This window comes from Rosa rugosa, chromosome 6 (assembly GCF_958449725.1).
Source record: "Rosa rugosa chromosome 6, drRosRugo1.1, whole genome shotgun sequence".
Lineage (NCBI taxonomy): Eukaryota > Viridiplantae > Streptophyta > Magnoliopsida > Rosales > Rosaceae > Rosa > Rosa rugosa.
In genome coordinates this window covers 53761084-53775197 of record NC_084825.1, presented here as the reverse complement: position 1 = coordinate 53775197, position 14114 = coordinate 53761084, and the positions used below count along the sequence as shown (strand labels likewise).

The following is a 14114-nucleotide window of genomic DNA, read 5'->3' as shown; positions in this document are numbered from 1 at the left end:
TTTTAGGCATCATAAACCGACCATCCAAAAGTTTATCAACTCTATTCAAGATCCTCAAGCAAGATGTTTGATTTGATGAAAATGAAGTCTCACAAGTTCTATAGGGATTTTACATGTTGAAAGAATAGACATGAATGAATCGATCACTTCTTTCTCAGGTTTTATCACAAAAGAAAGAAAAACCTGTTCTGAAAGTGTATACAATTGAATCGATGCACTTTTATCACAAAAGAAAGAAAAACCTGTTCTGAAAGTGTATACAATTGAATCGATGCACTGATCTCCATATCTTAAAGCCAAACGAAGCCTATCTCACAAGGTCTTTCTTTCTACTGGAGTTCTGGATGAGAAGAATGCTTCCCAGAACTCATTTTTACATACACCCCAATACTTCTCTCAACTCCATCTATCACTAATCCTTCTTTCAGTTGATACTCGACTGTTCCTCAAATCTGACCTCAAAAGAGTATGTTGTGGAACCATGAGCAATTCAAATGCTAGGAATCTTCACTTTTGCGCCCGGATTATCGAAACTCTGCACCTACGTTCCTCTATCAACTCCAACACTAGGACGTCACCCTCTTCTAGATGATTGTCCTGCCTAAAGGATTTCCAACCAGCTCCTGATATTACTGTTCGCATTCTTCCATCACTTATTGTGTAAGAAATGCACTGAACCGTCCAAATCCTGTCACCTAGAGTATTCTGTAAGGACAAGTCACAACAAGAGCCTTCTTTACAGAAATGTTCCAACGCAAATTCTGGATTTATGAACTGCAAATTTGAGAACAAGAATTGGTTGTTAACTACAATTATCTAGCACATTCCTCCTCGAAGGAGTGCATTATGCCCAAACTCGTGAATCTCTCTTGTACACAATTGTTGAGAAACGCTTACCACACGATTGGTTAAGGATGTAGCTGTGATTTGGACATTAAGACATGGCTTGTCAGATCTGAAACTGCTCACTTTGGAAATATCATATTGGTGTTCATCAGCAGAGGATCTGGGGGAAATTGAAATGGCTCTAGCTTCAGCTTCAGCTTCAACTCTAGTTTCTTTCCTTTTTGGTCCGCTGACATCAAGTCCTGTTTAATTCTCATGATAAATTCAAACACCATGTTGTCCATGAGAGATCTCCAAAGGAAAAATCCCATAAAAAGCTATAAATACGAAATAAAAAATCACAACAGAAATTACCCCATATGCATACCTCCTCCACGAATAGGGTAATATATTTCCATATCGTCCCAACTAAAGATGCGTATTTGGAAATGGGCATGTTCACCTTCAGAGCTGAAGGTTGCCAAGTCGCCTTGGTCCAGTAAATAAAAGCTAGCAAACTCTTCCCATCCCTTTTCTAACCACATCCGGTCACGACGAGGTGATGTTCTCAATTCTATTTTCCAATGTTTTCCACCATTGGGAACCTTCAGGAATATATGGTCTGCCATTTGATCTCCATACTTCCTCACAGCTGCCGGAGGAAGTTCCTGTACATTGGTAACAGGTTACTCAGATTGAAATGTAGAAGCAAATTGTATACAAACAAACATGTATATTAACATCCTTGTGCAGCAACCAAAACCAGCATATCAGATGAAACTAACACCATTTACCTAAATGATCAAGATGGTAATAGCATTGCCAAATCAAGCCTCAAACTCATTCGCATACTACACTTAGACTTATCCACCTACTGAACAGTAGTGAACTTAAACCCAATAAAGTCGAAAACTTGTTCGATCAAATTGTAAAACCAGCCTCAAATTCATTAGCACAGTAACAGCCTCAGTAGATCAATGCAATGTAGGTCTAGCCACAAACCGACTGTAGTGAACCTAAACAATGAACATTGCCAAACCCTTTTTCACTCTTCTACTAAAGTTTCGTTTACCCAACTACAATTAACAAAAGAACTAAAACCAAATCCACAAATTGATCCAAAAATGCATTGCACATGCAACTCCTCAGCAAAAAAAAAAAAGCTACTAAAATCCTCAACTTCCAAGCTCCAAATCGTTCTAAAGCTAAAAAACTGAGCAAAACTAAATATAAAGGTGAAATCTTTTGCACGTTTCACCTCACAAATTACAATCTTTACCAACATTATGAGCAAAAAGCTTTCAAGAGGTACATAAGTCCACAACCTTCTTCCCATCTTTGAGATCCTCACGACTCTGAATCCTCAAGCAGAACCCCTTAGACTCCTCACAAACGGCGGGTCGTTTTCCATTTCGGTTCCTCTCCCCCATCTCAAAGGTCCAACCTTTCAAAACCTTTCTGGGTTCTTTTCTGCATTTTTCAGAAGCCCAAAATGGGGCCCTACCTGTACTCAACACCAAATCACAACCGTCCATTAATAAGTAAATAAAATAAATATGCCCGAGAGCCCTTCAGCCCTTGCACGCTTAAAGCTACTCGCACGTGCGGAGGAGCATGTATTCAACAAGAAAGGCAAAGACTTTAGAGTAGTAGTCATAAACCAACTGTCGATCAATGAAAGTTGGTTTTGCTCGTCTTCTTCAGATTTTGCCCTAAATCCCCAATTCACAGCTCTCGCCGATCTCGTTGTTTCTGATCAAAAGGTACCACTGATTCATAATACCCATATCTGTTTGTATATAATCTTCGATAAAGATTGAAGCTTTTCTGTGATTTGCGCTAAGTTTCGATTGATTGATCTGAGAAATTGCCCCAATTTTGTGCCCTAACTGGGGAAATTGGATGTTTAGAGCTGATTATATTTGATGAAGTTGAATTGGGTTTTGCAAGATTTGAGCTTGGAATATTGGGTTGTAGTGCATTTTAGCTCTTGAGGCATGAATTGGGTTTAAGCATTATAGAACTTACATCAAGTGCATATTGTGTGTGTGTCTTTAGTTCAAAGTCGTCGGGTTTTTCAAGAGCAAGAGGGCATGTTTTGTAATGTGTAGGCCATGAAGTTTTTATTTATTTTTGGTTGTATTTTTCAGGTCTGTTGAGAGCGATTTACGACTTGGGTTTTTGTTGTTATCAGCATGGTAAGGTTTCATGGACAGTCATGCTTGCTGCTGCTGCCATTCTTTTACTGTCGTCTGTGTACGGATAAATTGTGATTGAATCTTCCTGATATTGATTTGGAACAATTCGGATTTGTTGCAGAATTACATAATTGGAGCATTCAAACCATCTTGCAACATTTCAATCACATTTTCTGATGCAAAAACTCGCAAGCAGGTAATCTACCGATAAAGAATGAAGCAAAATATTTTTAAGGCCATTATAGAATAAATCAGAGAGGAAGAATAATTCTTTGCTTCCAACAAAATATTATTTCATTCTTCCTGGCATAAACGATGGATTTTTTCTTTCTTTATTGGTGATGATGTCACGTGGTATTGCGGTGTGCTGCTTGTTATAATTTGAAGATTCTGACTATGATAGTTAACTTACCTGTATATTTGGGATCATTTAATTGGTTTTGGGTATATTGGTGGTTTACATAACGAACTAGTGCTGATACCCAGTGCTACAACTTTGGGTCATCAATAAAATCAATGTGTGGTTAAGGTTGTTCCATCAGTGGCTTATATTTTGAATATAATTTTGTTTTTATGAAGCCGAATCCATTACTAGATGCATTTCTATAGGGTTGAGATGTTCAGATGTTTCTTGACGCTTTTAACATCCTTTGCAATCTATTTCTGCAGGTTCCATTAAAGAAGGAAGGTGGTCAAGCAGTATCCGTCCCACTCTTTCAAAGTCAAGAAAACATTTCTGGGAAGGTATATTGTTTGATTGCGTTGTTTTTATTGTCCAGCATTATTGTACAAGATAGATTTCTTTTTGAAATTGATTTATGATAGTTTTGAGTACAAAGATTGTTTATTCAGTGACAATTCCTTCCCGTGTTGTCATTTTCAGATTTCTATTGAACCAATTCAAGGGAAAAAGGTTGAACACAATGGAGTGAAAGTTGAGCTCCTTGGTCAAATAGGTATCATCTTCTTGATGAAAGCTTTCTTTGTGTTTCATTTTCAACAATTTCACAAGAGGAAGTTTGTCGTAAAATACTAGCATGTTAGTTTTTTTTTTTTTGGATGATTACGTGGTACTCTAGCTGCTCCTCCCAAAACAAGCACTCTAAGAATTTTAATTTATGTTGCAGAGATGTACTTTGACAGAGGCAACTTTTATGACTTTACTTCCCTTGGTGAGTGCGCTTTGGCTTCATTGTATTAGCTTTGGACAGTTTCTACTTGTTTTTTAATAAAACTGACTCTGGTATATGGTTAAATGTTCCCCAACCCTTTCATAATAAAGAAAGAAAATAAAGGCACTACCATTCTGACTTTCCTTCCGAAACCATCACCCTTGTGTATTTCTTGTATCACAAAAGATAAAAAAACTTGTCCGTTTCATTTCCGAACTGTAACTTTGCAGCTGTACTCCCTGCAACTTTTTTTTAGGAAGCGCTAAGCTCATTGCTCTTGTTTACAGTTCGTGAACTTGATGTTCCTGGAGAGATATATGAAAGGAAGACATATCCTTTTGAGTTTTCTACAGTTGAAATGCCTTATGAGACTTACAATGGTGTCAATGTGAGGCTTAGGTAAGTCTTAAACCTTTCGGTGGATACTTGTTTAATTTATTCTTCTGTTGTTATAATGACAGTTTGAGTACTTAGGGATGCTGAAGCATTTGTTAATGTTTGTTCGCCTATGAACATGTCACTTTGTATCACTGATACTAATGGAAGAGTAAAACAATGAAGTAGCATGTTTTATGATACTTTTTATAGATGACTTGATGGATTTCATGTATTTGGCTTAATTAATTTTCTTTCCACTTACCTGTCTCTTACAATATAAGCCAACAGTATCTTAGTAAAGCTAAACTATGCGGCAGTTACCAATGATTGGTTGAGCTGCTTTAGTTAGCTGTCTTTTGTGGAGTCAGTGAGCCATTATTTTCTTTTTAAAGTTTTGGAAGTACTGTGTATTATTATTGTGTTCTGAACATGAAGGGTAGAACTTGTCAGTTCTTCCAACGTGTCCATGCTCATTAGGTTCTTTACTTAATATATAAGTAATTGAAGTAATTATATCCATTGCCAACTTTAGAATTTTTTGCATTGCAACTGCAGTTAATAATGTAAATTGTAAACATGACGTTGAACATGATAATTTATGCTGACATGTTTGGAAATGTGCTTGTTCTAGGTATGTTCTGAAAGTCACAGTTAGTCGTGGTTATGGTGGTAGCATAGTGGAATACCAAGATTTTGTGGTAATCTCTCTCTCTTTCTTCTCTCACAATGGAAATACCAGGACTTCAATATTGGTTTTTTTAGTTAGTATTTATGTTTACTATTATTTATTGAAGTTATCTTGTTCGTTTAAAATCTACTAGTTCAAAATTATTGCTCACAATTTATATTGATATCATTTTCTGCTTCAGGTTCGCAACTATACCCCAACCCCATCTATCAACAATAGCATCAAGGTGAGTACATCATTCTAATGTTTGTGTTCTCAGCATCTCGACCTGACTACCATGGAATCATGGTCATCATTCATACTTAGAAGGGAGAACAAAATGTTTGTCTCCAATCCCCCATTAGTTTAATTCCATTATAAGGGTATATCGAGCAAAAGTTAGTCCCATTGTTAGCCTCCCCAATTGAATTTTTCTTATAAACTTATTGCCTTTGCAGATGGAAGTGGGAATTGAGGATTGTCTGCACATTGAGTTCGAGTATAACAAGAGCAAGTAAGTTGAAACATTTTTCATGAACAGGGATTTCTTGTTTATTGTTAGTGCTCTAAATGCGCGAGATGAATTCTGGAAATATAGAGTTATATTTGGTAGGCTATTGATGACTCAATCTAGGTCCAGCCTTCGCAGCTATAGCCTGAGCTCACTTGTTAGGGTGGATTATCAGAAAGATTATATGTTTATTAAGTTGCAATAAACAAAACATTTTGGTATTTGACTATTGGTGTGCTGATATACAGGTACCACCTGAAAGATGTTATTATTGGCAAGATATATTTTCTTCTAGTAAGAATCAAGATAAAGAATATGGATCTGGAGATCAGGCGTCGAGAGTCAACAGGGTCGGGGCCCAATACCCATGTTGAGACAGAGACACTTGCTAAGTTTGAATTAATGGATGGTGCTCCAGTCAGAGGTATGTTTGCAATGCTTTTGCTTATAATACTGGTACGAGCAGGAGAAGGCTTTAGTGTAACAATGCTTGTGTGTTTAATTTGTAAAAAAAAAATCACAATAAAGGATTTTTTCACCAAATTTGTATCTTTAATCGGGATGATCGGGTAAAAGTAGTGTGATTGAATTCAATAGAAAAAAGTTACTCAACTCTAAGTCGCTGACCTTTATGCCTATGGATGAATGGCTTACATGCATATGCTTGCTTTTTCAGGTGAATCTATTCCCATTAGACTTTTTCTTAGCCCTTATGAACTGACACCTACACATCGCAACATCAACAATAAATTCAGCGTGAAGTATTATTTGAATCTTGTTTTGGTTGATGAGGAGGACCGACGATATTTCAAACAGCAAGAGATCACCATATACAGGCTTCAAGAGACTTCATGATCGCTCATCTCATATGCTATCCCCAATTGATCTGGTTAATAGGGAAAAAGCGCCTTGTAAAGCTTAAAACTATCAGGATCTTGTTGTGCTGCAATCTCCTGGTCCTTGCCGAGTTGCACTTTGATACAGTATTGCTGCATGTATATGGACGGTGGAAAGAGACAAGATCAGTGGTTGCTGTTACGAGAACTCATGAACAATCTCCTGTATCTCCAACTTTTTGTGAATTACCATTGCAGAGGAAACATCTTTGGTTTGAAAATATTATCCGTGCTATGTTTGAACTATAAGTCTGTTTTTCAATTGTTATTGACGTCAAGATTAGGGATTGAGATATCCATGTTTCAATATAATTTCTATACATCATACTGAACTATTGTTGGTTTTGTCATTACAACAATAACACAATCAAATTCCACACCGAGACCTTTCTAATTACGAGATTTTGCATCAGAATTCACAAGTGCTGTTAGTACTTATGGCTAACAGTTCATTGGCAGTCACTCATTTGGGGACAAAACACGAGCTCATTTCCTTTGGATGCCAACGCATCTTCACTCTTCTTCTTCTTCTTCTTTTGATTCTACCGGCAGTCCCTCTTTGAACCACGAGTAAAGTCCGCCTTCTAAGTGGAACACATTGGTATAACCGTTGAGGACAAGTAAGTAGGCTGCTATCAGTGATCTGTGGGAGTGAAGTAGTAGTGTGAGTAATCAATCATATATGTTATTCATTTGAACAAGGAACAACAAGCACTTTAAACTCTAATGAAATGAAGTGTCACCTTGATTGTTGACCTTCTGGTAGATTCTGGGTTGGTCTCATTGTACCCCCAGATGCACAAGCCACTATTATCTTTGCCTTCTTATCTATCTTTGATTCCACAGCTGAACGTTACCATATATTCCAAACATTAGTAATTTCTAGTGTTTCTAAACACAAGGTAAGGGTAATAAGACTTTCTCATACTTTGGATGAACTCAGGGTTCTCTTCTGTGCCCGCAAAAATGCCGAAAAATGCAAATGCAGCTCGCCTAGCTATATCCCAAGCTGTCCACTCCTTTATAAGCCTGTAAATTTGCACATTGACAGCGTTCGGCGGATGAGCCTACATGATGCACCAGAAAACATTGATCTTCTGATAAGTAGCCTACACCAGAATCGTATAACACTAAAAATGAAATGCAATGGCTTGGTGATGATCAGTAGACAAACCTCTTTAAACTCTGCTACAGGCCGTACGTCAAGAATCACGAAGTTGTTTTCTTTCTGAAGCCGCAGAGCTTCTTTTGCATCCACACTTCTTACCTGAAAAATAATATGAATCATCTTTAGCTAATTGTCACTATAGTCTTTGTTAGGACTTGGGAGTTTAGGACCTTATGCAATACATGATCTCATTCAACACTTGTTGGAAAGCTAGCTAAAAATCTCTACTTAGTTGAAGCTAGAATTATAAATGTTGAATTGTGATCTACATAAACTGTTTTGTGATCAAACTTGTACCTTCTTCTGTAGCAGGAGTTCCCTCTTAATCTTCCAATCCTCTTCAGCTACCTCACCAAAAGAAGAGAAGCAAGAAACAAATTGAGGGTTTGTCGATTTAAGAGATAAAAACTCAAACTGATATGCAAACACTCGGTTCAATGAATACATAAGAGTTGGTTACCTGGTGTTTTGGCTTGTTTTGTTGCTGCACTTCGAATTTTCAGGCCCCGTGGGACGGTCTGCGATGACAATCCTTGCCTTGTGGATCTTACTGATCTCACTGTAAACCAGCAAGAAGTATGATCATGTTTAGAAGCAAATCCCAATAGTGAAGATGAGTGTAGGCTGATTGAAGTAAGAGAAGCCATTGGTTATATATGAAGGCTCCAAAACAAAGAAATGAGCTATCTCTCTAGCTAGCTATTGAATGTTCACTAAAAAATCTTTGGTTACAGATTAGGATGTACAAGAAAAAGCTAGCATATCACTGTCTCTGCTTGATTGGTCTGCTTTTTATTTGATTAGGTTCAAGATCCTTTTAGAAGCTTAGATTGGACACTCTAACTGGGGCCATGGATATTGTAGAGAATTTTATCTCCACCAGAATCTGAGTTTGTGGTGTATATTCATAGATATTACTCTTTGAATTTCTTTCATCCTCACCCATTTGTCATCTTGTAGGGCCATATAACTCAAAATGATATATGCTTCTTCCAACCTGGCTAGTAGCCTAGTACTTCATTTATAGAAGCATATAAAGAGCGCGTTACGGAGACACTTTAAAGAGTAAAAACATTTATTTTTAAAGGTTTCAACTTTGATTATCCTCTCTCTCGGAATAACATTGAACACCAGTTTCGAAAAAAACTCATTCAGGCAGTCTTTGTATCCAATCTAACAAATTAGCAAACCTAAGCTTCTGCCTAAGAAGCAATCGGAGGTAACAGGGCCATGTTTGTATCAAATTGTACTAAAGTATCCATGTCTAAATATGCTATGGCCTGGCAAGCATTGATGAGCACATGACTCTGGATTATGAAAGTAGTAGGTTAAATATATTTCTTAAATTAGTAAAGAAAAAATTGAACAATTAAAATGTTTATTTCCTTTTCATTTTTTCAAGGGATCATCTACAGTACATTAATGTACCGATACATCAAGTAGACTAGTTCAATACAGAGGTAGACTAGCTCAGTACATGGGTAGACATGTATGGAGTTAGTCTACCTTTGAACCGAGCTAGTCTACCTCTGTATTGAACCTAGTCTACTTAATGTATCGGTACATTAATGTACTGAAGTATTTCCCTTTTTTTAATATAAGAACAAAAACCAAACAATTAAGAGACACCATTACCCTCACATTGTTGTGTCACCTTTCCCCGTTAGCAATATTATGCACCCACCTCTCCTTGCTTTGCTCGTACCCTCATAATTTCATAAATACCATGACGTCAGCTACCATATTGTTTGGGCACAAAATGGATACTCTTGCATCAGCAATAACTATCAAATTAATTAATGAAATTGTGATCCACAGTTTCAAGATCCAATACGCTGCCGCTGCAGGTGTGCCTTTTCAGCACCGACACCAGCAATTCTCCATCACGAAGCCAGATTTCGCCACGTGTCACATCAGCGCCATTGCCGCTAAATAAAAATTATAAATTTTAATACCGCGTCCTCGCTTTTCTGTTCCTCTGCAGTCTCACCCCACCCCTACTCCTACACTCGCAATCTCTACCCCGATCAGAGATGTGCATAATATAAGAAAATATATATGTGTGAATCATTCAGAAATTTTAAAATATTAATTTAAATTCATTTTTGTTCAATACTATTCATAAAATATGTGAAAAAAATGTAAAAATCATGTATGATACATGCATGCAGAAATGTTCACTCGGTCAGTAACTGATTAAAAAAAAAAAATGTTCAACCATCCTTAGATGTAAGTCTAACGGCAGAGAGAATTATTATTAAATCGAGATGTTTTATTTTCCACCATTACATTTACATATAAAGGGTGATTGAATATTATTTTCTTAATCAATTACTAACTCGGTGAATACCACTGTACATGGCTACGTGCATAATACTTTTAGTCTAAAAAATATGGTTCCTTTCAAAAATACGAAGTACGTAATTATATTTTTATTTTTATTCGCCTATCATACAGTAAACTACCGACAGAATTAAAAGCACAGAAGTCAAATGCACAACCCTCTAATCACTCTAAATGCACGTCCTTGAAACACAAGCGTCACACGGGATCCCAACCCCACCTCCTTCTTCTTCTTCTTCTTCTTCTGCTCACTCCATCGCTGTGTATAAATACCAACACAAATCCTCCACTGCTCTCAAAAACCACGTACATTATTACCAGTGAGAGCACCAACAATGGAGGCCTTCTACTACCTCGTCTTCGGAGTACTGGCGGTGGTCGTCGCCGGCGCCGAGCTCAGCAAAAGCAACAAGGACCGAATCAACACCTCCTCGGCTTTCAATTCCTTCAAGAACAATTACCTCGTCATTTACTCGCTCATGATGGGTAAGTCCTTCTAGATCGATCTTTCTCTCTCCATTCGTGTGTTTACGATGTGTAAATGTGTGTGGATTCGGTGAATTTGGATCTGATCTGATGGTGTTAGTGAGTTTTGTGGCGTTGTGTAGTTGAATTGAGAGTAGATCTATGCTTCAATATGGTCTTTGATGGTTGTGATTGATTTTGTGTGTTGAGAATTTTGATAGTGTGTGTGGTGGCATTGCTTTCGTTTTGACGCTTAGAGCTGGAATAGTAGTTTGAAGCTGCTAGTTACTTAGTGGCTTGCTTTGTTAATCTAATTGGTGATTGGGAGGTTGGATCTGGATTGCAGAGGTTGTAGTGATTTGATCTATTCGAGTCGGTAGCTCTATCTGTTGTAGCAGCTGATTCCTTTAAACCTCAATAATGATTCTTTGTGTTGCCATAATAGATATTGCATCGTAGATTGATTGCATGCGATACTAAGCTTTTTTACGAAACTTATTTCTTGTGGAGCACTTTACTAGTCATGTTTTGAATTTGAGCCGAGTTTTTTTTTGTTTATGATCCAAGTAAGCTTACTGACAAGTTATTGTTTGTGTGGCAATAGCTGGGGACTGGTTGCAGGGTCCTTATGTCTACTACCTTTATACTACATATGGATTTGGAAAGGGCGAGATTGGACAGCTTTTCATTGCTGGCTTTGGCTCCTCCATGTTGTTTGGAACGATTGTTGGATCTCTGGCAGACAAACAGTGAGATTTCCCTCTAAACTTTGTTATAGGGTTTCCGTACTTCTTAGACATTGATAGCTTTCTTACTGACGATGTCTTCAATTTAGGGGTCGAAAGAGGGCATGCATCACTTATTGTATTACTTACATACTGAGCTGCATCACCAAACATTCTCCTCACTATAATGTCTTGATGTTGGGCCGTATTTTGGGAGGTATCGCCACATCACTTCTCTTTTCAGCGTTTGAGTCATGGCTTGTTGCTGAACACAACAAGGTAGGGGTTCACTGGATGGTCATTTTGCTAGTATGTTAAAAATGCCTATAACTATCAGCTTGTAACATGTGATTAATCCATTCTTTTTGTCATTAGAGGATAATACTAATATGAAGGTTACTTGTAAACAAAAAACTTGCTTCAGGTGCAAACTCCGTTGCTCTATATTTCATTTTGATAAATTAATATCAATAGGCCATGATTTTGATAGTGATGGCTCTATACGCTGAGTTGTTTAAGAGCTGTCCGGTTATTTGAATAGCCTGTGTTTTCCTTAGTTGCAGTTTAAACTGTAAAGTGTAAACTGTGTATGAATTAATTTCTTCTTGGAATGTTTCCCCTTCTTACCAATAATCATATATGTGATATTTTTGTTTTACTGTGCAGAGGGGTTTTGAACCACAATGGTTGTCAGTAACATTCTCAAAGGCAATATTTCTTGGTAATGGTGTTGTTGCTATCTTGGCTGGGTTGCTTGGAAATACGCTTGTTGATACATTGGCTCTTGGGCCTGTTGCACCGTTCGATGCTGCTTCGTGCTTTCTTACAATTGGAATGTTCGTCATTTTATTCACATGGTCCGAGAATTATGGAGATCCTTCAGAAAGCAAAGACTTGTTTACCCAATTCCGCGGTGCTGCTGTGGCTATTGCTTCTGGTAAAGTATTAACTATATCCTAAATACAGTACTACTTTTAGATAATAAACTGTATATGTGCAATGGTAGGCTGTGGTGATTGTCTACATGACACATGCTTTGTGGCTGGATTCATTTCATGGTTCTGTCTCATTAGTGAGCCAAAATGAACCATTTTTCCATGATAGTTCTGTGTTCTTAATAGTTGCTTAGGATGGCTATGTAGAATGTGGCAACGGTTACCTTGTCTTGATGTTGGTATCTTTTATACTATAGTGCTTATTCTTTTGTTTTTGTACAATACACATACACATATATTAATGTTTATAATTTCATACTGAGAAGGTACAATATGATTAACATATACAAAACTCCCACCCAAAATGAAAAGTAATGTGACTGAGCATTATTCTCTAATCCATTACTGGAGATCTATATATATGAACATGTATATGAGGAACTGTAAATTTCTAATGGGCCAAGATTAGCCATTTCTTGTTGTCATTTGTTCAACATTATGTACTATTTTTTCCTTATCTTGAAGTCTTAGTCTTTTGGTTTATTTTGTCTTCCTTTGGTCTTTAAGTTATGCCTTTCCCCTCATTTAGTATTACTTTTTGTGTGGTTCAGATGAGAAAATTGCATTACTGGGTGCAATACAGTCTCTGTTTGAAGGATCAATGTATACGTTTGTGTTCCTCTGGACTCCTGCTTTGAGCCCAAATGATGAAGACATTCCACATGGTTTTATCTTCTCAACATTCATGTTGTCTTCAATGCTTGGAAGTTCCCTTGCATCTCGGTTGATGGCTCGCCAATCACCTAGAGTAGAGAGCTATATGCAGATTGTCTTTGCCATTTCAGCTACCTCTCTCCTACTTCCCATTGTGACCAGCGTATGTCATGTTACACGGTTTCAGGGGATTGTTTTCTTAAATATTTTATGATCGTTTGCTGTTCTCTAACTTTGCTAGTTTCGAAACAGTTCTTGGTAACACCTGCCGGCACAAAAGGAGGGAGCATCTCGTTTGCAGGCTGTATCCAGCTTCTTGGATTCTGTGCCTTTGAGGCTTGTGTTGGACTATTCTGGCCATCAATTATGAAGATGAGGTCCCAATACATACCTGAGGAGGCCAGGAGCACCATCATGAACTTCTTCCGTATTCCACTTAATATTTTTGTCTGCATTGTGCTGTACAATGTATGTTTCTAGCCTATACTTACAATACAGTTCCTTACCTTCAAATTGCATTGACCCCGTAGATGCAGATAGCATGTTATTAACGATTGTTTTGTTTGTCTTTGAAGGTTGATGCATTCCCCATGACTGTTATGTTCGGGATGTGCTCCATTTTCCTCTTTGTCGCATGTTTCTTGCAGAGGCGCCTCATGGCAATTTCAGACAAGCCTAGTAAGTCCAATTTCCGCTTCTTTATCTTGCTATTCTAGTTGGCAATTTTCTTTAGGTCCATCTCCCAATACCTTATTACTTGGTGCTTATGGTTGGAATTATTTTTGTGTTTAACAGAGACAGAAGATTGGGTAGGAATGAAAGATAGGGACACCGAGGCAGAGCCATTAAACCTTTGATGCAGTTGTTTTTGGATATCAATCATTTAGATAGTGAATTAGTAACTGGCAATTTTTTCGACAAAGGAATCTGCTCTTGTAATACCATTATTATTCTTTTACAGCATCTATAGTCTATAATTTTCCTCAATTAAGTTGAAGTGAAACTGTACCTATGATTAGTCAATTCAGTTTTGTATTAATCTCTACTTTCTACCTTAACAATCAAAACTTGGATTGGTGCTTTTAATGTAGATTATATGCTCGCAGCTCGAATGCGT

The 14114-nt window shown here is 37.4% G+C and overlaps 4 protein-coding genes across 4 annotated transcripts; 2 read left to right on the top strand and 2 right to left on the bottom strand.

Moving 5' to 3' along the window:
- Positions 1-53: 53 nt before the first annotated feature.
- On the bottom strand, positions 54-2375 carry LOC133714306 (uncharacterized). The gene is made up of 4 exons (XM_062140401.1): positions 2151-2375; positions 1214-1493; positions 898-1088; positions 54-774 (listed from the first exon to the last, which is right to left on the bottom strand). Exons 1-4 carry the CDS (start codon positions 2358-2360, stop codon positions 508-510), a joined length of 948 nt encoding a protein of 315 aa, XP_061996385.1. The 5' UTR covers positions 2361-2375; the 3' UTR covers positions 54-507.
- Positions 2376-2449: 74 nt separating this feature from the next.
- On the top strand, positions 2450-6982 carry LOC133714307 (vacuolar protein sorting-associated protein 26A). The gene is made up of 12 exons (XM_062140402.1): positions 2450-2588; positions 2976-3023; positions 3145-3219; positions 3693-3767; positions 3907-3979; positions 4151-4195; positions 4483-4594; positions 5205-5271; positions 5443-5487; positions 5699-5754; positions 6000-6175; positions 6428-6982. Exons 2-12 carry the CDS (start codon positions 3021-3023, stop codon positions 6604-6606), a joined length of 906 nt encoding a protein of 301 aa, XP_061996386.1. The 5' UTR covers positions 2450-2588; positions 2976-3020; the 3' UTR covers positions 6607-6982.
- LOC133714309 (rhodanese-like domain-containing protein 14, chloroplastic) lies at positions 6943-8607 on the bottom strand. Its single transcript, XM_062140403.1, has 6 exons — positions 8276-8607; positions 8113-8159; positions 7822-7914; positions 7576-7714; positions 7391-7493; positions 6943-7290 (listed from the first exon to the last, which is right to left on the bottom strand). The coding sequence occupies exons 1-6, from the start codon at positions 8460-8462 to the stop codon at positions 7161-7163; spliced, it is 699 nt and encodes a 232-aa protein (XP_061996387.1). The 5' UTR covers positions 8463-8607; the 3' UTR covers positions 6943-7160.
- Positions 8608-10354: 1747 nt separating this feature from the next.
- LOC133714450 (uncharacterized) lies at positions 10355-14042 on the top strand. The gene is made up of 8 exons (XM_062140567.1): positions 10355-10644; positions 11228-11372; positions 11459-11627; positions 12015-12285; positions 12895-13160; positions 13250-13465; positions 13573-13675; positions 13793-14042. The coding sequence occupies exons 1-8, from the start codon at positions 10494-10496 to the stop codon at positions 13852-13854; spliced, it is 1383 nt and encodes a 460-aa protein (XP_061996551.1). The 5' UTR covers positions 10355-10493; the 3' UTR covers positions 13855-14042.
- Positions 14043-14114: the final 72 nt, after the last annotated feature.